Here is a 24254-nt window from a genome sequence, read left to right on the forward strand (position 1 = left end):
GGCCCCGTCTGCCCTCTCGGGTGGATGTAAAAGATCCCGGGGCCACTATTGGAAGAAGAGCAGGGGGAGTTCTCCCCGGTGTCCTGGGGCCAATATTTATCCCTCGACCAACATCACTAAAACAGACGATCCGGGTCATTATCACATCGCTGTGTGTGGGAGCTTGCTGTGCGCAGACCTGCTACTGCGTTTCCCTATATTACGAGAGTGAATGCCCTTGTTTTTTAATGTTCTTCATTGGGTGTGAGGCTCTTTGGGACGTTCTGAAGGGGTGAAAGGGGCTGGAGAGAGGTGTGACGTTTGTGACGGAGGCAGGGCTAACACAGTGGGAGTAGCAGTATTGAAAGATCTCGAGTGTACCTGCGGGCTGAGTACTGCGTGTGAAGAACAGCCCCATTACACCTGCTGTGGGGCTCCGAGCGCGGGAGGGTCAGTCGCATTGATCTCAGCGTGGTTTCGGGATTCTTGGCATTAACGCTCCGCCCTGTCGCTGCTCAGAACCCAGAGTCTTGAAGAACATCAGCTGCGTCATGAGTGAAACGAACAGCAACATCAGTTGGATCGGACTGGAAGGATACAGGGTGACAGAACTTCACATCCAGTACATGAAGAAAGACGGTAAGTTCATCGCCGACACACGCCCGGTCCGTTCGGGTAATGAGGGAGCGCCGCACTGTCGGAGGGGCAGTACTGAGGGAGTGCCGCACTGTGGGAGGGGCGGTACTGAGGGAGCCCCGCACTGTCGGAGGGGCAGTACTGAGGGAGCGCCGCACTGTCGGAGGGGCAGTACTGAGGGAGCGCCGCACTGTCGGAGGGGCGGTACTGAGGGAGCCCCGCACTGTCGGAGGGGCGGTACTGAGGGAGCGCCGCACTGTCGGAGGGGCGGTACTGAGGGAGTGCCGCACTGTGGGAGGGGCAGTACTGAGGGAGCGCCGCACTGTCGGAGGGGCAGTACTGAGGGAGCGCCGCACTGTCGGAGGGGCGGTACTGAGGGAGCACCGCACTGTCGGAGGGGCAGTACTGAGGGAGCGCCGCACTGTCGGAGGGACAGTACTGAGGGAGTGCCGCACTGTGGGAGGGGCAGTACTGAGAGAGTGCCGCACTGTCGGAGGGGCGGTACTGAGGGAGTGCCGCACTGTCGGAGGGGCAGTACTGAGGGAGTGCCGCACTGTCGGAGGGGCGGTACTGAGGGAGTGCCGCACTGTCGGAGGGGCGGTACTGAGGGAGTGATAGGCGCTGTAGAGAAGTGAGTCTGTTCCTTGGGTTGATGGATTTGTTTGATTCCAGGCGCGGGGAACTGGAAGGACTCGAGTCCCCTGAACTCCAGCCTGAGCTACTTCGTGCTGGAAGGGCTGGAGCCGGGAACACCCTACATCATCAAACTGTGGCAGCTTGGTCGCTTTAAGAACATCACCGTTTGGGACAAGGAGGTGCAGACAAACGGTCCAGGTCAGTCTGGGAGCTTCTCTGTGCTTCATCGTGTATTCTTAGTGCTGGCTTTCACCCACTGTCCCATCAAACACTCCTAGGGCAGGTACAGGGGGTTAGATACAGAGTAAAGCTCTCTCTACACTGTCCCATCAAACACTCCCAGGGCAGGTACAGGGGGTTAGATACAGAGTAAAGCTCCCTCTACACTGTCCCATCAAACACTCCCAGGGCAGGTACAGGGGGTTAGATACAGAGTAAAGCTCCCTCTACACTGTCCCATCAAACACTCCCAGGGCAGGTACAGGGGGTTAGACACAGAGTAAAGCTCCCTCTACACTGTCCCGTCAAACACTCCCAGGGCAGGTACAGGGGGTTAGATACAGAGTAAAGCTCCCTCTACACTGTCCCCTCAAACACTCCCAGGGCAGGTACAGCATGGGGTTAGATACAGAGTAAAGCTCCCTCTACACTGTCCCATCAAACACTCCCAGGGCAGATTTAATAAATTGAAGGTCATCAAATCTACAACTTACAAATTTGAGAAGAAAGCAGTCAAAAACACAAACCGGCCTCAACATTTTTGGTTTGAATTGGAAGATCACGAGGAGAAATGAGAGAGAGAGAGAGACGGAGTGAGAGAGAGAGAGAGAGAGGGGGAGAGAGAGAAAGAGGGGGAGAGAGCGAGAGAGAGTGAGAGAGTGAGCGAGAGAGCGAGGGAGAGAGAAAGAGTGGGGGAGAGAGAGAGAGTGGGGGAGAGAGAGAGACGGGGGAGAGAGGGAGAGAGAGAGATGGAGGGATAGAGAGAGAGGGGGAGAGAGCGAGAGAGAGAGGGGGAGAGAGCAAGAGAGAGTGAGGGGGGGAGAGAGAGAGAATGGGGAGAGAGAGAGAGACGGAGGGAGAGAGAGAGACGGAGGGATAGAGAGAGAGAGACAGACAGAGAGATATGAAACATATCCACATCGTTCTCTCTGTCCTCTTTTGCTTTGTTGCTGAATTGTGTTTGATGCAGTTTAAATTTTAATGATCACAGTCTGGTTCCTGGTCCCTGGGGAGCGGCCTGTCAGGAAATGGATTCGGAGAGGGACACATCGCAGACTCAGACTCTGCTCCATCACCACTAAATAATTCCCATCTCCGGAATAGTGGAGAAATGGGCGATCGAATCAGAGGGGCAGTACTGAGGGAGCGACGCACTGTCGGAGGGGCAGTACTGAGGGAGTGCCGCACTGTCGGAGGGGCGGTACTGAGGGAGCCCCGCACTGTCGGAGGGGCGGTACTGAGGGAGCGCCGCACTGTCGGAGGGGCAGTACTGAGGGAGCCCCGCACTGTCGGAGGGGCAGTACTGAGGGAGTGCCGCACAGTCGGAGGGGCAGTACTGAGGGAGTGCCGCACTGTCGGAGGGGCGGTACTGAGGGAGCCCCGCACTGTCGGAGGGGCGGTACTGAGGGAGCGCCGCACTGTCGGAGGGGCGGTACTGAGGGAGTGCCGCACTGTCGGAGGGGCAGTACTGAGGGAGCGCCGCACTGTCGGAGGGGCAGTACTGAGGGAGTGCCGCACTATCGGAGGCGCTAGTACTGAGGGAGTGCCGCACTGTCGGAGGGGCGGTACTGAGGGAGTGCCGCACTGTCGGAGGGGCGGTACTGAGGGAGTGCCGCACTGTCGGAGGGGCGGTACTGAGGGAGCGCCGCACTGTCAGAGGGGCGGTACTGAGGGAGCGCCGCACTGTCGGAGGGGCGGTACTGAGGGAGTGCCGCACTGTCGGAGGGGCGGTACTGAGGGAGCGCCGCACTGTCGGAGGGGCGGTACTGAGGGAGTGCCGCACTGTCGGAGGGGCGGTACTGAGGGAGCGCCGCACTGTCGGAGGGGCGGTACTGAGGGAGCGCCGCACTGTCGGAGGGCCGGTACTGAGGGAGCTCCGCACTGTCGGAGGGGCAGTACTGAGGGAGCGCCGCACTGTCGGAGGGGCGGTACTGAGGGAGCGCTGCACTGTCGGAGGAGCGTTACGGAGGGAGAGAGATAACGAGCTACACCAACGGCTAAGGCCAGCTACAATGCACGCCTCTCTTTGCCGTCTCCTGACAGTGCGCCTTGACCTGGCGATGGGGGACAGGGGGCTGATGGTTCCCAGTTTGGAGAGAGTGGGCTCCTCGGAGACTATGCCAGGAATCGGGGCAGGGAGCTGGGTTGTCTTGTTTGCAACACGGCGCGCGATGTGGGCGAGAGTGTGGGGTGGAGGGATTTAAATTTCAGCAGGAAATAGCAAGACTGTTGAGAGGATCACGGAGCAAATTAATGTCCAGCGTTTATTGACCATCATTTATGTCGCCAACTGTATCCATGTCTTGGCTTTGAAAGTGATCCATTGTCTGCGAGACTCTTTGGGAGGAGTTGTGAGCACGTAAGAATATCAGAAACAGGAGCAGGAGTCGACCATTCGGCCCCTCGAGCCCGCTCCGCCATCCAATGAGATCGCGGCTGATCCGATCTTGGGCTCAGCTCCACTTCCCCGCCCGCCCCTTCACTCCCTTATCGCTCAAAAATCTGTCTATCTCCACCTTAAATATATTCAGTGACCCAGCCCCCCACAGCTCTCTGGGGCAGAGAATTCCACAGATTCACCAGAAGAAATTCCTCCTCATCTCTGTCCTAAATGGGCGGCCCTTTATTCTGAGACTATGTGCCCCCTAGTTCTAGATTCCCCCACGAGGGGGAAACATCCTCTCTGCATCCACCCTGTCCAGCCCCCTCAGAATCTGATACGTTTCGATAAGATCACCTCTCATTCTTCTAAACTCCAATGTGTACAGGCCCAACCTGCTCAACCTTTCCTCATAAGGCAACCCCCTCATCCCCGGAATCAACCGAGTGAACCTTCTCTGAACTGCCTCCAATGCAAGTATATTCCTCCTTAAATACGGAGACCAGAACTGCACGCAGTACTCCAGGTGTGGCCTCACCAATACCCTGTATAACTGGAGCAAGACTTCCCTGCTTTTATACTCCATCCCCTTTGCAATAAAGGCCAAGATACCATTGGCCTTCCTGATCACTTGCTGTACCTGCATACTAACCTTTTGTGTTTCATGCACAAGTAACCCCAGGTCCCACTGTACTGCGGCACTTTGCAATTTTTCTCTATTTAACTAATAATTTGCTTTTCTATTATTTCTGCCAAAGTGGATAAGCTCACAATTTTCCACATTATACACCATCTGCCAAATGTTTGCCCACTCACTTAGCCTGTCTATATCCGATAAGGGATTAAGGGGAGCGGGCGGGTAAGTGGGCCTGAGTCCATGATCGGATGAGCCATTATCGTATTAAATGGCGGAGCAGGCTCGAGGGGCCGTATGGCCGACTCCTGCTCCAATTTCTTATGTTATTATTATCCCTTTGCAGATTTTTTGTGTCCTCACAACTTGCTTTCCCACCTATCTTTGTATCATCAGCAAACTTGTCTACATTACACTCGGTCCCTTCACCCAAATCATTAAAAAGATTGTAAATAGTTGAGGCCCCAGCACTGATCCCTGCGGCACTCCACTAGTCAGTGTTTTGCCAACTAGAAAATGAACCATTTATCCCAATTCTTTGTTTTCTGTTAGTTAGCCAATCCTCTATCCATGCTAATATATTACCCCCAACCCCGTGAACTTTTATCTTGTGCAGTAACCTTTTATGTGGCACCTTATCGAATGCCTTCTGGAAGTCCAAATACACCACATCCACTGGTTCCCCCTTTATCCACCCTGTCCGTTACATCCTCAACGAACTCCAGCAAATTTGTCAAACATGACTTCCCCTTTCATAAATCCATGCTGACTCTGCTTGACTGAATTTTGCTTTTCCAAATGCTTCCTTAATAATGGACTCCCAACATTTTCCCAACCACAGATGTTAGGCTAACTGGTCTATAGCTTCCTGCTTTCTGTCTGCCTCCTTTTTTAAACATGGGCGTTACATTTGCAATTTTCCAATCTGCTGGGACCTCTCCAGATCCAGGGAATTTTGGTAGATTAGAACCAATGCATCCACTATCTCTGCAGCCCCTTCTTTTAAGACCCTAGGATGCAAGCCATCAGGTCCAGGGGATTTATTTGCCTTTAGTCCCATTATCTTACTGAGTACAACCACTGATGGGGGAGACCAGAACTAGGGGGCATGGTCTTAGAATAAGGGGCCGCCCATTTAAAACTGAGATGAGGAGGAATTTCTTCTCTCAGAGGGTTGTAAATCTGTGGAATTCGCTGCCTCAGAGAGCTGTTGAAACCGGGACATTGAATATATTTAAGACAGAGATAGACAGTTTCTTAACCGATAAGGGGATAAGGGGGCGGGCAGGGAAGTGGAGCTGAGTCCATGATCGGATCAGTCATGATCGTATTAAATGGCGGAGCAGGGCTCGAGGGGCCGAATGGCCGACTCCTGCTCCTATCTCTGATGTTCTTATTAGTGATAGTGATTGTATTAAGTTCCTCCCTCCCTATAGCCCCTTTGATTATCCACTATTGGGGTGTTTTTAGTGTCTTCTACCATGAAGACCAATACAAAATATTTGTTCGACGTCTCTGCCATTTCCCTGTTCTCCATTGTTAATTCCCCAGTCTCAGCCTCTAAGGGACCAACATTTACTTTAGCCACTCTTTTTCTTTTTATGTACCGATAGAAACTCTTACTATCTGTTTTTATATTTCGTGCAAGTTTACATTCATAATCTATCTTCCCTCCCTTTATCATTTTTTTTAGTCACTCTTGGCTGGCTTTTAAAAGTTTCCCAATCTTCTGGCCTCCCGCTAGTCTTGGCCACATTGTCTGCCCTTGTTTTCACTGATACCCTCCCAGTGAGGCACTGATTGAGTTCAGGATCTGTCTTTCTCTCTCCTCCCACATGCCCCACACCTCCGCAGCACTCACCGAGCTCAACAGTCGAATCGCCACCGAGGGCTGGTTCATTGGCGTAATCAGCGCCATCGTCCTACTCGTGCTCATCCTGCTCATAGCCTGCTTCATCAAGAGAAATAAAGGAGGCAAGTACTCAGGTACGGAGCTGGTCTACCGAGAATGGAGGGCGGGGGTCCGTCATACAGGGACCCCTCGGTGCTGTCTGATCTCCCGCAGACTTCCGCAGTGTCCGCCCCCGTGGCCCTCCCGCTCTCCCCCCCCCCCCCGCCCCGGGGCCCTCACGCTCTCCCCCCGCTCCCCCCCCGCCCCAGACCCTCGCCCAGTGTCCGCCCCCGGGGCCCTCCCGCTCTCCCCGTGCCCCGGACCCTCGCCCAGTGTCCGCCCCCGTGGCCCTCGCCCAGTGTCCGACCCCGGGGCCCTCCCACTCTCCCACCGCCCCGGGCCCTCACACTCTCCCCCCCCCCCCCCCCCGGGGCCCTCACGCTCTCCCCCCGCTCTCCCCCCGCTCCAGACCCTCGCCCAGTGTCCGCCCCCGGGGCCCTCCCGCTCTCCCCGTGCCCCGGACCCTCGCCCAGTGTCTGCCTCGGGCCCTCGCCCAGTGTCCGCCCCCGTGGCCCTCCCGCTCTCCCCCTGCCCCGGACCCTCGCCCAGTGTCCGCCCCCGTGGCCCTCGCCCAGTGTCCGCCCCCGGGGCCCTCCCGCTCTCCCCCTGCCCCGGACCCTCGCCCAGTGTCCGCCCCCGTGGCCCTCGCCCAGTGTCCGCCCCCGGGGCCCTCCCGCTCTCCCACCGCCCCGGGCCCTCACGCTCTCCCCCCGCTCTCCCCCCGCCCCAGGCCCTCGCCCAGTGTCTGCCCCGGGCCCTCGTCCAGTGTCTGCCCCGGGCCCTCGTCCACTGTCTGCCCCGGACCCTCGCCCAGTGTCTGCCCCGGGCCCTCGTCCAGTGTCTGCCCCGGACCCTCGCCCAGTGTCTGCCCCGGGCCCTCGTCCACTGTCTGCCCCGGACCCTCGCCCAGTGTCTGCCCCGGGCCCTCGTCCAGTGTCTGCCCCGGACCCTCGCCCAGTGTCCGCCCCCGTGGCCCTCCCGCTCTCCCTCCACTCTCCCTCTGCCCTCCTGCTCCCTCCCGCCCGTCCTCCTGCTCTCCCCCCACCCTCCCGCTCTCCCCCCACCCTCCCGCTCTCCCTCCGCCCTCCCTTCGCTCTCCTCCCACTCTCCCTCTGCCCTCCCTCCGCTCTCCCCCCACCCTCCCGCTCTCCCTCCACTCTCCCTCTGCCCTCCTGCTCCCTCCCGCCCGACCTCCCGCCCTCCCTCCGCCCTCCCCCCACTCTCCCGCCTCCTCCGCCCTAACCCGCCCTCCGCCCCACCCCGCCCCTCCCACAGTCCCTGCCCTCCTACATCCACTGCTCCCTCAGCTACTCGCTCCCTCCCCTGTTCCCCACCTGTAATGTATTTGCTTCATTGGTTTCTTTGCTTAAGAACCGGTTGGTTTATCAGCAAAAGGTTTAACCATGCCACGGCGCAATACCCCATCCTGATCCCCGAACCCAACTGGCCGGGGTTTTATTGAGTCTTGTGAACATCACATGACTGGTTTAGCCACTCACAGTGCAACCGCTCTGCCAGACTGTGAGCGTGCTCACCGGTGCGTACGTTACCCTGTGTTTATTTCTCTCTCTCTGACCCCGCAGTGAAGGATAAAGAGGATGCCCATGTGGATTCCGAGGCTCGGCCAATGAAGGACGAAACGTTCGGTGAATACAGGTGAGAAAGTTCGAACTGAGGAGCGCCCCACTCCCGCTTTGGGAAGGTGAAATAAAGTTACCAGAGCGCCGCACTGTCGGAGGGGCGGTACTGAGGGAGCGCCGCACTGTCGGAGGGGCAGGACTGAGGGAGCCCCGCACTGTCGGAGGGGCGGTACTGATGGAGTGCCGCACTGTCGGAGGGGCGGTACTGATGGAGCCCCGCACTGTCGGAGGGGCAGTACTGAGGGAGCGCCGCACTGTCGGAGGGGCAGTACTGAGGGAGCGCCGCACTGTCGGAGGGGCGGTACTGAGGGAGCCCCGCACTGTCGGAGGGGCGGTACTGATGGAGTGCCGCACTGTCGGAGGGGCGGTACTGATGGAGCCCCGCACTGTCGGAGGGGCAGTACTGAGGGAGCGCCGCACTGTCGGAGGGGCAGTACTGAGGGAGCCCCGCACTGTCGGAGGGGCAGTACTGATGGAGCCCCGCACTGTCGGAGGGGCGGTACTGAGGGAGCCCCGCACTGTCGGAGGGGCAGTACTGAGGGAGCGCCGCACTGTCGGAGGGGCGGTACTGAGGGAGCCCCGCACTGTCGGAGGGGCGGTACTGAGGGAGCGCCGCACTGTCGGAGGGGCAGTACTGAGGGAGCGCCGCACTGTCGGAGGGGCAGTACTGAGGGAGCGCCGCACTGTCGGAGGGGCAGTACTGAGGGAGCGCCGCACTGTCGGAGGGGCGGTACTGAGGGAGCGCTGCACTGTCGGAGGGGCGGTACTGAGGGAGCGCCGCACTGTCGGAGGGGCAGTACTGAGGGAGCGCCGCACTGTCGGAGGGGCAGTACTGAGGGAGCGCCGCACTGTCAGAGGGGCAGTACTGAGGGAGCGCCGCACTGTCGGAGGGGCAGTACTGAGGGAGCGCCGCACTGTCGGAGGGGCTGTACTGAGGGAGCGCCGCACTGTCGGAGGGGCTGTACTGAGGGAGCCCCGCACTGTCGGAGGGGCGGTACTGAGGGAGCCCCGCACTGTCGGAGGGGCAGTACTGAGGGAGCGCCGCACTGTCGGAGAGGCAGTACTGAGGGAGTGCCGCACTGTCGGAGGGGCGGTACTGAGGGAGCGCCGCACTGTCGGAGGGGCAGTACTGAGGGAGCACCGCACTGTCGGAGGGGCTGTATTTCGGATGAGACGTTAAACCGAGGCCCCGTCTGCCCTCTCGGGTGGATGTAAAAGATCCCGGGGCCACGATTGGAAGAAGAGCAGGGGGAGTTCTCCCCGGTGTCCTGGGGCCAATATTTATCCCTGGACCAACATCACTAAAACAGACGCTCCGGGTCATTATCACATCGCTGTGTGTGGGATCTTGCTGTGCGCCAATTGCCGTTTCCCACATTACAACAGCGAGCGCAGTTTCAAAACAGTAGCTTCATTGGCTGTGAGGCGCGTTGGGACGTCCTGAGTGGGTGAAAGGCGGTGGGAGAAGTGGGAGTCTTTCTTTGTTAGTCTTTGGGCCTCAACCGATATTGCAATCAGCCACTGAGCCAACGGTCGCATGCTCCCTCTGACCTGAGTCGCACGCTGCCCTGCGATTGCGGGGATACGGTCAGTTGTTGCCTGAGTACATATATCACAGCTCCTTTCTCCTTTACTTCTCATGCTTACCTCCTGCAAACAGGTCACTGGAGAGGTAAGGCCATTTAATGTTGACGTGTGCTCTCCTTCTGTGTGTCAGTGTCTGCCTCCTCCCTCTGTCTCTGCTTTGCTCTGCGTCGTGCAATGTTTGATTGGGACAGTGCATTGCACCAACTCATGAGTGGAGTCGGGAACACCATGAGGAAAGCCCGAGGCCCCACGATGCAGGGACACCAGGGGAGGCCCCACGGTGCAGGTACAAACCCGAGGCCCCACGGTGCAGGGACAAGCCTGAGGCTCCACGGTGCAGGGACACCAGGGGAGGCCCCACGGTGCAGGTACAAACCCGAGGCCCCACGGTGCAGGGACAAGCCTGAGGCTCCACGGTGCAGGGACACCAGGGGAGGCCCCACGGTGCAGCGACAAACCCGAGGCCCCACGGTGCAGGGACAAGCCCGAGGCCCCACGGTGCAGGGACAAGCCCGAGGCCCCACGATGCAGCAACAAGCCCGAGGTCCCACGGTGCAGCAACAGGCCCGCGGCCCCACGGTGCAGAGACAAGCCTGAGGCCCCACGGTGCAGGGACAAGCCCGAGGCCCCACGGTGCAGAGACAAGCCCGAGGCCCCACGGTGCAGGGACAGGCCCGAGGCCCCACGGTGCAGGGACAGGCCCGAGGCCCCACGGTGCAGCGACAGGCCCAAGGTCCACGGTGCAGAGACATGCCCGAGGCCCCACGGTGCAGGGGAAGGGCCAAGGCCCCACGGTGCAGGGACAAGCCCGAGGCCCCACGGTGCAGGGACAAGCCCGAGGTCCCATGGTGCAGCAACAGGCCCGAGGCCCCACGGTGCAGGGACAGGCCCAAGGTCCACGGTGCAGGGACAAGCCCGAGGCCCCACGGTGCAGGGACAGGCCCGAGGCCCCACAGTGCAGGGACACCAGGGGAGGCCCCATGGTGCAGGGACAAGCCCGAAGCCCCATGGTGCAGGGTCAAGCCCGAGGCCCCACGGTGCAGGGGAAGGGCCAAGGCCCCACGCTGCAGGAGGACATTACTAAACTTGCAGAATGGGCCTATCATTGGCAAATGTATTTCAACACAGATAAACGTGAGGGATTATATTTCTGTGGCAGAATACGGAGGTCACATTACTGGGAGGGTGTGAGTCTGGGCGGGGTAGAGGAACAAAGGGATTTCGGAGAATAAATACACACATCACTACACGTAGCGACAGGTTAGCGAGGGTCATAAACAGCAAACCAAACACTAGGGTTTCTCTCTGGAGGGTTAGAATTGGAAAGTATTGGAAGTTATGCTCACACTGGGAGCACTGTGCACAGTTCTGATCTCCATATACCTGGGTTAGACCACACTGGGAGCACTGTGCACAGTTCTGGTCTCCATATACCTGGGTTAGACCACACTGGGAGCACCGTGCACAGTTCTGGTCTCCATATACCTGGGTTAGACCACACTGGGAGCACTGTGCACAGTTCTGGTCTCCATATACCTGGGTTAGACCACACTGGAAGCACCGTGCACAGTTCTGGTCTCCATATACCTGGGTTAGACCACACTGGGAGCACCGTGCACAGTTCTGGTCTCCATATACCTGGGTTAGACCACACTGGGAGCACCGTGCACAGTTCTGGTCTCCATATACCTGGGTTAGACCACACTGGGAGCACCGTGCACAGTTCCGGTCTCCATATACCTGGGTTAGACCGCACTGGGAGCACCGTGCACAGTTCCGGTCTCCATATACCTGGGTTAGACCGCACTGGGAGCACCGTGCACAGTTCTGGTCTCCATATACCAGGGTTAGACCACACTGGGAGCACTGTGCACAGTTCCGGTCTCCATATACCTGGGTTAGACCACACTGGGAGCACCGTGCACAGTTCTGGTCACCATATTATAAAAAGGATATAGAGGCACTGGAGAGGGTGCAGAGAAGATTTACAAGGATGATACCAGAAACACGAGGGTATACATATCAGGAAAGGATGAACAGGCTGGGTCCCTGCTCTTGAAAAAAGGCTGAGGGGTGACCTAATAGAGGTCTTTAAAATGATGAAAGGTTTTGATGGAGTGGATACAGAGAGAGTGTTTCCACTTGTGGGGTAGAGCATAACCAGAGGCCATCAATATAAGATCGTCACCGAAAAATTCAATGGGGAATTCAGGAGAAACCTCTTTACCCAGAGAGTGGTGAGAATGTGGAACTCGCTGCCACAGGGAGGGGTCGAGGCCAATAGTATCGATGGATTTAAGGGGAGGCTGGACAAGTATATGGGGGAGAAGGGAATAGAGGGTGTAATGTATTTGCTTCATGGGTTCTTTGCTAAAGAATTCATAGCAACACATTGCGATTGAGAACTAGTTGGTTTATTAGCAAAAGGTTTAACAATCACACGACACGTTACCAGTTCATCCACCAGACTCACAACCACCTGCCCCATCGTGGATCCCCCGAACCCCAACTGGCCGGGGTTTTATTGAGTCCTGTGCTAAGCCACTCCCCACTCAACAGCTCTGCAAACCTGTGAGAATACCCACCGGGGCATACCTTACACCGGGTTCCGCCGATAGATTTAGACGGGGAAAGACGGGATGAGGCTCGAGTGGAGCGTAAACGCCGGCATGGACAGGTCGGGCCGAATGGCCTGTTTCTGGGCCGTATATCCCGTGTGATCCTGTGTAAATCTAATCCCATTATCCCGCCCTCTCCCCGTAACTTTGCAAATTTTTGTTCCTTCCGGTAGTTATCCAACTCCCTTTAGAAAGCCATGATTGAGTCTGCCTCCACCGCCCTCTGAAGGCAGCGCGTTCCAGATCTTACCCACTCGCTGTGGAAAAACGCTTTTCCTCGCCTTTCTGCCGATCTCCCCAAATCCGTGTTCTCTGGTTCCCCACCTTTCCACCAATGGGAACAGTTTCTCTCTGTCTACTCTGTCCCGACCACCTCATGATCCTGAACCCCTCGATCAAATCTCCCCTCAGCCTTCTCTGCTCCAAGGAGAACAACCCCGGCCTCTCCAGCCTCCCCCCGTCACTGAAGTCTCTTTCTTCTGCACCCTCTCCAAGATCCTCACATCCTTTCGAAAGTGCGGTACCCGGGTTCTGTCTGTCCGTTGCGAGTGTAATCCCTAAATCTACTGCATCCCGCTTATCCATGTGGCAACAGTCTACCCCAATCCGCGACCCGAGCTTGGCTCGAAATGTTTACAATCCCTGCACCGTGGGGCCTCGGGTCTGTCGCTCCACCGTGGGGCCTCGGGCCCTCCCCCTGCACCGTGGGGCCTCGGGCCCTCCCCCTGCACCGTGGGGCCTCGGGCCCTCCCCCTGCACCGTGGGGCCTCGGGCCCTCCCCCTGCACCGTGGGGCCTCGGGACCTTCCCCTCCACCGTGGGGCCTCAGGCCCTCCCCCCTCCATCGTGGGCCCTCGGGCCTGTCGCTGCACCGTGGAGCCTCGGGCCCTCCCGCTCCACCGTGGGGGACTCGGGCCCGCCCGCTCCACTGTGGGGCCTCGGGCCCTCCCGCTCCACCGTGGGGCCGGGCCCGCCCCCTCCACCATGATGCCTCGAACCTTCCCCCTGCACAGGGTGCAGGGCCTCGTGCTGAACGGCCTCCTCCTGTCCCTAATGTAACAGACTCGAGGGGCTGAACGGCCTCCTCCTGTTCCTAATGTAACAGACTCGAGGGGCTGAACGGCCTCCTCCTGTTCCTAATGTAACAGACTCGAGGGGCTGAACGGCCTCCTCCTGTTCCTAATGTAACAGGCTCGAGGGGCTGAACGGTCTCCTCCTGTCCCTAATGTAACAGGCTCGAGGGGCTGAACGGCCCCCTCCTGTCCCTAATGTAACAGGCTCGAGGGGCTGAACAGCCTCCTCCTGTTCCTAATGTAACAGACTCGAGGGGCTGAACGGCCTCCTCCTGTCCCTAATGTAACAGGCTCGAGGGGCTGAACGGCCTCCTCCTGTCCCTAATGTAACAGGCTCGTGGGGCTGAACGGCCTCCTCCTGTCCCTAATGTAACAGGCTCGAGGGGCTGAACGGCCTCCTCCTGTCCCTAATGTAACAGGCTCGAGGGGCTGAACGGCCTCCTCCTGTCCCTAATGTAACAGGCTCGAGGGGCTGAACGGCCTCCTCCTGTCCCTAATGTAACAGGCTCGTGGGGCTGAACGGCCTCCTCCTGTTCCTAATGTAACAGGCTCGAGGGGCTGAACGGCCTCCTCCTGTCCCTAATGTAACAGGCTCGAGGGGCTGAACGGCCTCCTCCTGTTCCTAATGTAACAGGCTCGAGGGGCTGAACGGCCTCCTCCTGTCCCTAATGTAACAGGCTCGAGGGGCTGAGCGGCCTCCTCCTGTCCCTAATGTAACAGACTCGAGGGGCTGAACGGCCTCCTCCTGTCCCTAATGTAACAGGCTCGAGGGGCTGAACGGCCTCCTCCTGTCCCTAATGTAACAGGCTCGAGGGGCTGAGCGGCCTCCTCCTGTCCCTAATGTAACAGACTCGAGGGGCTGAACGGCCTCCTCCTGTCCCTAATGTAACAGGCTCGAGGGGCTGAACGGCCTCCTCCTGTCCCTAATGTAACAGGCTCGAGGGGCTGAGCGGCCTCCTCCTGTCCCTAATGTAACAGGCTCGAGGGGCTGAATGGCCTCCTCCTGTTCCTAATGTAACAGGCTCGAGGGGCTGAACGGCCTCCTCCTGTTCCCGAATGTAACAGGCTCGAGGGGCTGAATGGCCTCCTCCTGTTCCTAATGTAACAGGCTCGAGGGGCTGAACGGCCTCCTCCTGTTCCCGAATGTAACAGGCTCGAGGGGCTGAACGGCCTCCTCCTGTTCCCGAATGTAACAGGCTCGAGGGGCTGAACGGCCTCCTCCTGTCCCTAATGTAACAGGCTCGAGGGGCTGAACGGCCTCCTGTCCCTAATGTAACAGACTCGAGGGGCTGAACGGCCTCCTCCTGTCCCTAATGTAACAGGCTCGAGGGGCTGAACGGCCTCCTCCTGTCCCTAATGTAACAGGCTCGAGGGGCTGAGCGGCCTCCTCCTGTCCCTAATGTAACAGACTCGAGGGGCTGAACGGCCTCCTCCTGTCCCTAATGTAACAGGCTCGAGGGGCTGAACGGCCTCCTCCTGTCCCTAATGTAACAGGCTCGAGGGGCTGAGCGGCCTCCTCCTGTCCCTAATGTAACAGGCTCGAGGGGCTGAATGGCCTCCTCCTGTTCCTAATGTAACAGGCTCGAGGGGCTGAACGGCCTCCTCCTGTTCCCGAATGTAACAGGCTCGAGGGGCTGAATGGCCTCCTCCTGTTCCTAATGTAACAGGCTCGAGGGGCTGAACGGCCTCCTCCTGTTCCCGAATGTAACAGGCTCGAGGGGCTGAACGGCCTCCTCCTGTTCCCGAATGTAACAGGCTCGAGGGGCTGAACGGCCTCCTCCTGTCCCTAATGTAACAGGCTCGAGGGGCTGAACGGCCTCCTCCTGTCCCTAATGTAACAGGCTCGAGGGGCTGAACGGCCTCCTCCTGTCCCTAATGTAACAGGCTCGAGGGGCTGAACGGCCTCCTCCTGTCCCTAATGTAACAGGCTCGAGGGGCTGAACGGCCTCCTCCTGTCCCTAATGTAACAGACTCGAGGGGCTGAACGGCCTCCTCCTGTTCCTAATGTAACAGGCTCGAGGGGCTGAACGGCCTCCTCCTGTCCCTAATGTAACAGGCTCGAGGGGCTGAACAGCCCCCTCCTGTTCCCGAATGTAACAGGCTCGCGGTGGGGCCTGAATGGGCCTCCTCTTGCTCCTAACGCTCCTGATCTTTCCCCCCACCCCCCCCCACCCGCCCCCACCTCCTCCTCCACCCCTCCCCCTAACGCAGTGACAACGACCAGGAGGAGAAGCCCTTCGAAGGGAGCCAGCCCTCGCTGGACGACCACATCAAGCCGCTGGGCAGTGACGACAGCCTAGTGGAGTACACGGACAGTGTGGATGTGCAGTACAATGAGGACGGCTCCTTCATCGGGCAGTACAGCGGCAGCAAGGAGGAGAAGGAGGCGGCGGGGGCGGCCAATGGCAGCTCAGGGGGGGCCTCGCCCGTCAATATCGATGTCGCGTTGGAGTAGCGCAGAGGCCGCGGCGCCGGGGTGGCCAAAATCCGAAGCATTACCGAGCTGCGTCAACGTCCGTGGGTGCTACCTATAAATATGTATTTGCCAAAACTTTCTTTTTGTACTCTCTCCGTTTCCTACCTTTTTTTTGTTTCCGACTCTCTTCTGTCGCTTTTTTACAGTGAGGAGGCAGGGGGGCCGAGGGGTGGGGGGGGAGAATTGGTCCCGATCGTCGGGTGTCACGAGGGAGGCTTGTGGAGGGGGGCGGGGAGGGGGGTAGTGGGGGGGGGGGTGGGGTGTCCATGTCCGGGTGTGTCTGGGCTCTGGTGTCAAGCCCGACCCGGTTTTGACGGGCTGAAAGCAGCTGCTCCTCCGGCCGACCAGACTCCTGCTTGCCGCGCGTTCGGGAATGGCAGATCCGACCCGCGTCGTACACTAAACCGGCAGTGTGAGTCGGAGCCCAGGGATGGAAAATGGACAGTAAAGGGGCTACTGGGTGCAGTGTAGAGGGAGCTTTACTCTGTATCTAACCCCCTGTACCTGCCCTGGGAGTGTTTGATGGGACAGTGTAGAGGGAGCTTTACTCTGTATCTAACCCCGTGCTGTACCTGCCCTGGGAGTGTTTGATGGGACAGTGTAGAGGGAGCTTTACTCTGTATCTAACCCCCTGCACCTGCCCTGGGAGTGTTTGATGGGACAGTGTAGAGGGAGCTTTACTCTGTATCTAACCCCGTGCTGTACCTGTCCCGGGAGTGTTTGATGGGACAGTGTAGAGGGAGCTTTACTCTGTATCTAACCCCCTGTACCTGCCCTGGGAGTGTTTGATGGGACAGTGTAGAGGGAGCTTTACTCTGTATCTAACCCCGTGCTGTACCTGCCCTGGGAGTGTTTGATGGACAGTGTAGAGGGAGCTTTACTCTGTATCTAACCCCCTGTACCTGCCCTGGGAGTGTTTGATGGGACAGTGTAGAGGGAGCTTTACTCTGTATCTAACCCCCTGTACCTGCCCTGGGAGTGTGTGATGGGGACAGTGTAGAGGGATTTGTCCCCTGTCTCCTTACTGACTACCCGACAGAAATATATCACAATAGGAAGTGGGCACCGGGAGGGGGAGGGGGGTGGGGGGGATTGCATGCGACAGGATTTTGCGCATGTTGTTGAAGGCTCTTGTGTACATATCTAACATACTGATGTCTGCCTTTGATTATCGTGTGTCTCTAGTTGCTGACTGTTGGTGTGGAGTTCTGCTCCAGTGTATATTTAAAACTGTAAATACTCTTCTGTATTTTACTTCTCGGTTTGTATGCCCTCCTAGCGTAGGAACTCGGTATTGTAGGTAGCAGTTAGTCTAGAGATTGTGCCCTTGTTTGATAGTGATAGCAAACAACCCTGCACCAGTTTCCCCTCCAGTACTGCATCACTCAGCCTGCAATCGGACTGGGGCAGAAGACGACCGCGAAACATTACCCCGAAGGAGGTGTAACACTCCAAGGAGAGCAGTGCGTTTGTAAGTGAGGTGTGACGCACTATTCCAGGCTGCCCCGCTCGGCTCCCCCACGGAACGGGAATACCCCGCCCGGTGTGGCCCCGCGTCCCGTCACCGTGCGGGGGGCAATAGCAGACACGGACCCCCGTCCCCGTCACCGTGCGGGGGGCAGTCGCCCAGACCCTCCCTCCCCTCCCCCCCCCGCCCACCTTGTCGGTCACTGCTGAGTGTGGCCGCTGACCGAAGCACTGGTTGGACTCTTGGCCTCAGTGCCCTGTCAGTGAGCAGCCTCGGGAGGGCCAGAGACAAGCCTGCTCCAGGGAAGCGCACACAGAACAAGCTGACTGATACCGGCGGCTGTTTAATGTGGCCCTTCCGACAGGATGATGAGATGTGTGTGGAGTTCAGGTGGACAGTCCCTGAGCAGGGCTGTACGGATGCTGCATGGTAAGCCATTGTACCAACCTGTATTTTATTTCTTGATGTTCGATTTCCCCGATGCCTTTTTATTGCTCCCTGGTTTACAAACGGTGTATATTCTTGCAGTGTTACATAATATACATGGTCACAAATAAAATCAAAGCTTGCTCTCTCTCTCTCTCTCCCCTCTCTTTCTCTCTCTCTCTCTGTCTCTTTACTCTGGGCTCTGTGTGTCAGCTGTGTCTCAGTGGGCAGCGCTCTCTCCTCCCAGCCAGAAGGTCGTGGGTTCCAGTCCCACTCCAGGGACTTGAGCAAGGAAAGTGTAGGCTGACGCTCCCCATGCAGAGCCGCACTGTCAGAGGGGAGGTACTGAGGGAGTGCCGCACTGTCGGAGGGGAGGTACTGAGGGAGTGCCGCACTGTCGGAGGGGAGGTACCGAGGGAGTGCCGCACTGTCGGAGGGGAGGTACTGAGGGAGCCCCGCACTGTCGGAGGGGCGGTACTGAGGGAGCTCCGCACTGTCGGAGGGGCGGTACTGAGGGAGCGCTGCACTGTCGGAGGGGCGGTACTGAGGGAGCCCCGCACTGCCGGAGGGGCGGTACTGAGGGAGCGCTGCACTGTCGGAGGGGCGGTACTGAGGGAGCCCCGCACTGTCGGAGGGGCGGTACTGAGGGAGCTCCGCACTGTCGGAGGGGCAGTACCGAGGGAGTGCTGCACTGTCGGAGGGGCGGTATTGAGGGAGTGCCGCACTGTCGGAGGGGAGGTACTGAGGGAGCCCCACACTGTCGGAGTAGCAGTACTGAGGGAGTGCCGCACTGTCGGAGGGGCGGTACTGAGGGAGTGCCACACTGTCGGAGGGGAGGTACTGAGGGAGCCCCGCACTGTCGGAGGGGCAGTACTGAGGGAGCCCCGCACTATCGGAGGGGCGGTAATGAGGGAGTGCCGCACTGTCGGAGGGGCGGTACTGAGGGAGTGCCGCACTGTCGGAGGGGCAGTACTGAGGGAGGGCCGCACTGTCGGAGGGGCAGTACTGAGGGAGGGCCGCACTGTCGGAGGGGCGGTACTGAGGGAGCCCCGCACTGTCGGAGGGGCGGTACTGAGGGAGCGCCGCACTGTCGGAGGGGCTGTATTTCGGGATGAGACATTAAACCGAGGCCCCGTCTGCCCTCTCGGGTGGATGTAAAAGATCCCGGGGCCACTATTGGAAGAAGAGCAGGGGGAGTTCTCCCCGGTGTCCTGGGGCCAATATTTATCCCTCGACCAACATCACTAAAACAGACGATCCGGGTCATTATCACATCGCTGTGTGTGGGAGCTTGCTGTGCGCAGGTTGGCGTTTCCCACAATACAACAGTGAGCGCCCTCGGATAGTACGCCATTGGCTGTAAAAACGCTTTGAGACGTCCGGTGGTTGTGAAAGGCAGTATATAAATGCAAGACTTTTATGGGAACCTTGGAGGCAGTGCCGAGGGGCGTGGGGGTTCCACGTACCACACCCGGTAACTGGGCAGCCTGGCTCTCACACTGACTGCGGGTCACACAACAGAACTTGCATTTATAAAGTGCCTTTAACGTAGAAAAATCCAGGAGCCTTATCAATCCTGGACACCGAGACACATAAAGAGATATTTGGGACAGGCAACCGAAAACAAGATCCAAAGAGGTGGATTTTGAGGAGGAGAGAGGGGGTCCGGGAGGTCTCAGGCAGCTGAACGCACGGCCGGCAAACATCGAAAATTACAACACAGAACTGGGCCATTCGGCCCATCGAGTCCGCCTCGCGCCGGCCGACCAAGAGCCATCCCGGCCTAATCCCACTTTCCCGCTCTGGGTCCGTGGCCCTGTGGGTTACGGCACTTCGAGCACACGTCCAAATGTGGTGAGGGTTTCTGCCTCTACCCCCCTTTCAGGCAGTGAGTTCCCCCCCAGACCCCCACCGCCCTCTGGGTGAAGTCATTTTTTCCCCACCTCCTCGACTTTAAATCAATGCCACCTGGCGGAGCGATTTAAATCGGGGGATGCTCAAAGGGCAGAATTGTAGGAGGTTACAGAGATAGGGAGAGGTGTAGGGGCTGGAGGGGGTTACAGAGATAGGGAGGGGTGTAGGGGCTGGAGGGGGTTACAGAGATAGGGAGAGGTGTAGGGGCTGGAGGGGGTTACAGAGATAGGGAGGGGTGTAGGGGCTGGAGGGGGTTACAGAGATAGGGAGGGGTGTAGGGGCTGGAGGGGGTTACAGAGATAGGGAGGGGTGTCGGGGCTGGAGGGGGTTACAGAGATAGGGAGGGGTGTAGGGACTGGAGGGGGTTACAGAGATAGGGAGAGGTGTAGGAGCTGGAGGAGGTTACAGAGATAGGGAGGGGTGTAGGGGCTGGAGGAGGTTACAGAGATAGGGAGGGGGTGTAGGGGCTGGAGAGGGTTACAGAGATAGGGAGGGGTGTAGGGGCTGGAGGAGGTTACAGAGATAGGGAGGGGTGTAGGGGCTGTAGGAGGTTACAGAGATAGGGAGGGGGTGTAGGGGCTGGAGAGGGTTACAGAGATAGGGAGGGGTGTAGGGGCTAGAGGAGTTTACAGAGATAGGGAGGAGTGTCGGGGCTGGTAGAGGTTACAGAGATAGGGAGGGGTGTACGGGCTAGAGGAGTTTACAGAGATAGGGAGAGGTGTTGGGGCTGGAGGGGGTTACAGAGATAGGGAGGGGTGTAGGGTCTGGAGGGGGTTACAGAGATAGGGAGGGGTGTAGGGACTGGAGGGGGTTACAGAGATAGGGAGGGGTGTAGGGACTGGAGGGGGTTACAGAGATAGGGAGGGGTGTAGGGGCTGGAGGGGGTTACAGAGATAGGGAGGGGTGTAGGGACTGGAGGGGGTTACAGAGATACGGAGGGGTGTAGGGGCTGGAGGGGGTTACAGAGATAGGGAGGGGTGTAGGGACTGGAGGGGGTTACAGAGATAGGGAGGGGTGTAGGGGCTGGAGGGGGTTACAGAGATAGGGAGGGGTGTAGGGACTGGAGGGGGTTACAGAGATAGGGAGGGGTGTAGGGGCTGGAGGGGGTTACAGAGATAGGGAGGGGTGTAGGGGCTGGAGGAGGTTACAGAGATAGGGAGGGGTGTAGGGGCTGGAGGGGGTTACAGAGATAGGGAGAGGTGTCGGGGCTGGAGGGGGTTACAGAGATAGGGAGGGGTGTAGGGGCTGGAGGGGGTTACAGAGATAGGGAGGGGTGTAGGGGCTGGAGGGGGTTACAGAGATAGGGAGAGGTGTCGGGGCTGGAGGGGGTTACAGAGATAGGGAGGGGTGTAGGGGCTGGAGGGGGTTACAGAGATAGGGAGGGGTGTAGGGGCTGGAGGGGGTTACAGAGATAGGGAGAGGTGTAGGGGCTGGAGGGGGTTACAGAGATAGGGAGGGGTGTAGGGGCTGGAGGGGGTTACAGAGATAGGGAGGGGTGTAGGGGCTGGAGGGGGTTACAGAGATAGGGAGGGGTGTAGGGGCTGGAGGAGGTTACAGAGATAGGGAGGGGTGTAGGGGCTGGAGGGGGTTACATAGATAGGGAGGAGTGTAGGGGCTGGAGGAGGTTACAGAGATAGGGAGGGGTGTAGGGGCTGGAGGGGGTTACAGAGATAGGGAGGGGTGTAGGGGCTGGAGGAGGTTACAGAGATAGGGAGGGGTGTAGGGGCTGGAGGAGGTTACAGAGATAGGGAGGGAGTGTAGGGGCTGGAGGGGGTTACAGAGATAGGGAGGGATGTAGGGGCTGGAGAGGGTTACAGAGATAGGGAGGGGTTGTAGGGGCTGGAGGGGGTTGCAGAGATAGGGAGGGGTGTAGGGGCTGGAGGAGGTTACAGAGATAGGGAGGGATGTAGGGGCTGGAGGGGGTTACAGAGATAGGGAGGGTGTAGGGGCTGGAGGGGGTTACAGAGATAGGGAGGGTGTAGGGGCTGGAGGAGGTTACAGAGATAGGGAGGGATGTAGGGGCTGGAGGGGGTTACAGAGATAGGGAGGGGTGTAGGGGCTGGAGGGGGTTACAGAGGTCGGGAGGGATGTCGGGGCTGGAGGGGGTTAGAGATAGGGAGGGGGTGTAGGGGCTGGAGGGGGTTGCAGAGGTAGGGAGGGATGTAGGGGCTGGAGGGGGTTAGAGATAGGGAGGGGTGTAGGAATGAGGAGGGATTTGAAAACAAGAATGAGAATTGTTGTAGGCATTAGGCACCAGAGTTGGTGGAGAAAGGTCTGGGACTGGGGAATAAATGTGAACATCCATCCTTGGATTCGAATAATTTCACACACACTGGTCGGGATACAATTGATCTTAGCGATAACATGGGGCATAACGGCCTGCCAGGCATACAGACACCACGCACAACGAAGAGGGACCCATGACCGCTCCCCGGATACTAAACAAGCCTGTCTAATAAAGGGGCAGGAGGATTTGGCCTTTCTCAATTTGATTTAAGCAACCGGGACTCCTGAAACCGCGTGACTAACCAACACGTTGAGGCAGTGAGTACCGGGCCGTGCACAGAATCTAATGAAAGTAGGCCGGTCGGTTAAAGGGAGACTAGGACTAGTCCCTTTACTGAAAGGAGGGAATTGTTGTAGGCATTAGACACCTGCTGAATATATAAAACACTAGGCATTAGGCACCTGCTGAATATATCTAAACTCATAGAAGTTTAAAACGGCCACATATAAAATGGTTGCCCAAGCAATGATGGAAACCCCGTTAGTCAAGTAATGAACTGGGACTGATCGAGCAATGATCGAACAATGACCCTGTGAGGCCCACTGCCAGGAATGCCTTGGATACCATGAACCAGTGATTTCACACAGCCGAAGTCCAAGGAAGAGAGATAAGGGGAGAATCTGCCTCACATAATGAGGTCATTAATCAGCCCGAGCTGACAAAACCCCGAACATGCAGTTCCTGAGATACCAGGGAAATTCTATTGGGTTAAAGAAACCTATATGTAATCTATAATCGTTATGATTGGATTGTGTCCAGCCGAAGTGGGCTGAGTAACTGTAAAGAACTATTATAAAACATATAAATATCGATGAGTTTCTTTGTTCGGCGGAGAGAAGCCTGGATTCAGTCCTGTGACTTCCTCCCCGCTGGCGTCAATAAAGGCCGCACTGGCGTTGGAACCGACTCTGAGTGTTGAGTGATTCTTCTGATAAACACGAACACTAACAGTGGCGTCACGAACAGGATTTCGGGGTCGCTGGACGCCCTTGGAAAAACCCGGGTGAGTATAAAAAACGATTTTTAATTATAACGGGTGCGGAAGGTGGATGGTGGTTGATCGACACGAGGGGACGGTCCAATATCTCAAACACCTAGCCTGAGCCTGAATTAAGAGGACTTTAAGTCCCACGTGACGGCCAGGAATTAAGTAGGTGCCGGGAACACACTTGGCCCGTGGGATCGTGATACTGAAAGACATCTTCCGGACCCAGTGGTGTAATTTGAGATATACCCCGGGGTAGAACCAGGCGGTGTACAGCGGCTAACGGAATCCAAACCTGTGAACAGGGTCGGACCAACGGGCAGAGCGGTGGTAGGTAGTCGTTAAGGATACGTAGAGCGCTGCGGGAATTGTAAGAATTGTGTAACAGCAGAACTTGTGACCTGACAGCAGCCCAGAGACGGTCTACTACAAGTTGTGCGAGGTAGAAGGCAAACCTCTGAGAGTAGGTTCCTAACGGTTCTAGTCCTACCCAGGAATGGCCATGAAAGCAAGTAAACTCGAGTGGGGGATCAGAAGGGTCCATTACCCGCCATACTGACGGAAAAGCAAAATAAACTAATCGAGAAAATGATTAGAGCAGGGTGGGATACTCAGGACCTGCCAGCAGCCCAACGGGAATGGTGGGAGAAGGAACGGAAAGTCAAAAAGAAAAAAAAGGCTGTGGTCTTGATACTGCGAGCCCATGTAAATTAACGTAGGAAGTTAATCAATAAAAGAAACTGACGGTGATTGTCTTAAGTGAAGTATGGAAGAGGAATAGAGCCGGCCAAAACAATTAATAGGAAAGAAGAGAGACTTTTGTGAACGTCTGTTTTAAATGAGAAGTGCCTGTGTGATTTTTGACTGCGGAATGAATTTTTTATGTTTTCATGTTCCGAAAGCCTGGTTGGAAGAGGAATGCAAGTGTCTGTTTATTTTAGAAACAGAGTGAAAGTCTTTTTTTAACCCTTTGTAGTGTTGTCCTGTATGTGGGAAGTTTTAAGACATTTACGTTAGAAACGCAGGTGTGGATTTATTCGGATGATAAGTTACGGAGCTAGGAAATGGACAAAGGATAGGTTTGTTGAGCAAAAGATTTATTTGACACGCTCACTTACTTGCCGAAAGAAAACATGCAATGATTGATTACATAAAGATTGAAATTACAAAGTTTGAATTGGGATTTTGAGATATTCAGAGAAGGCACAGAAAATGCTGAGGTGGATTCAAAAAAAAATTATTAAATTCAATCTGATCAAGTCAAACTTCTGGGTGAGTGGCGAGCTATCTGCGAAGGTGTAAAAGGGACTTTTGGAAAATGTTAAAAACAGCAAGCTTTAGTAACG

At 57.3% G+C, this 24254-nt stretch overlaps 1 protein-coding gene across 1 annotated transcript in view; it reads left to right on the top strand.

Moving 5' to 3' along the window:
- LOC139240471 (neural cell adhesion molecule L1-like) overlaps positions 1 to 15975 on the top strand; it is a 97161-nt gene extending 81186 nt beyond the window's left edge. Inside the window, exons 14-19 of the mRNA XM_070869007.1 lie at positions 499 to 618; positions 1288 to 1449; positions 6339 to 6470; positions 8019 to 8091; positions 9736 to 9747; positions 15564 to 15975. Of these exons, the coding sequence (XP_070725108.1) occupies positions 499 to 618; positions 1288 to 1449; positions 6339 to 6470; positions 8019 to 8091; positions 9736 to 9747; positions 15564 to 15807 (743 nt within the window). The 3' untranslated portion in view covers positions 15808 to 15975. The remainder of the gene's footprint in view (positions 1 to 498; positions 619 to 1287; positions 1450 to 6338; positions 6471 to 8018; positions 8092 to 9735; positions 9748 to 15563) is intronic.
- The last annotated feature ends 8279 nt before the right edge of the window (positions 15976 to 24254 follow it).

This window comes from Pristiophorus japonicus, chromosome 32 (assembly GCF_044704955.1).
Source record: "Pristiophorus japonicus isolate sPriJap1 chromosome 32, sPriJap1.hap1, whole genome shotgun sequence".
NCBI lineage: Eukaryota > Metazoa > Chordata > Chondrichthyes > Pristiophoridae > Pristiophorus > Pristiophorus japonicus.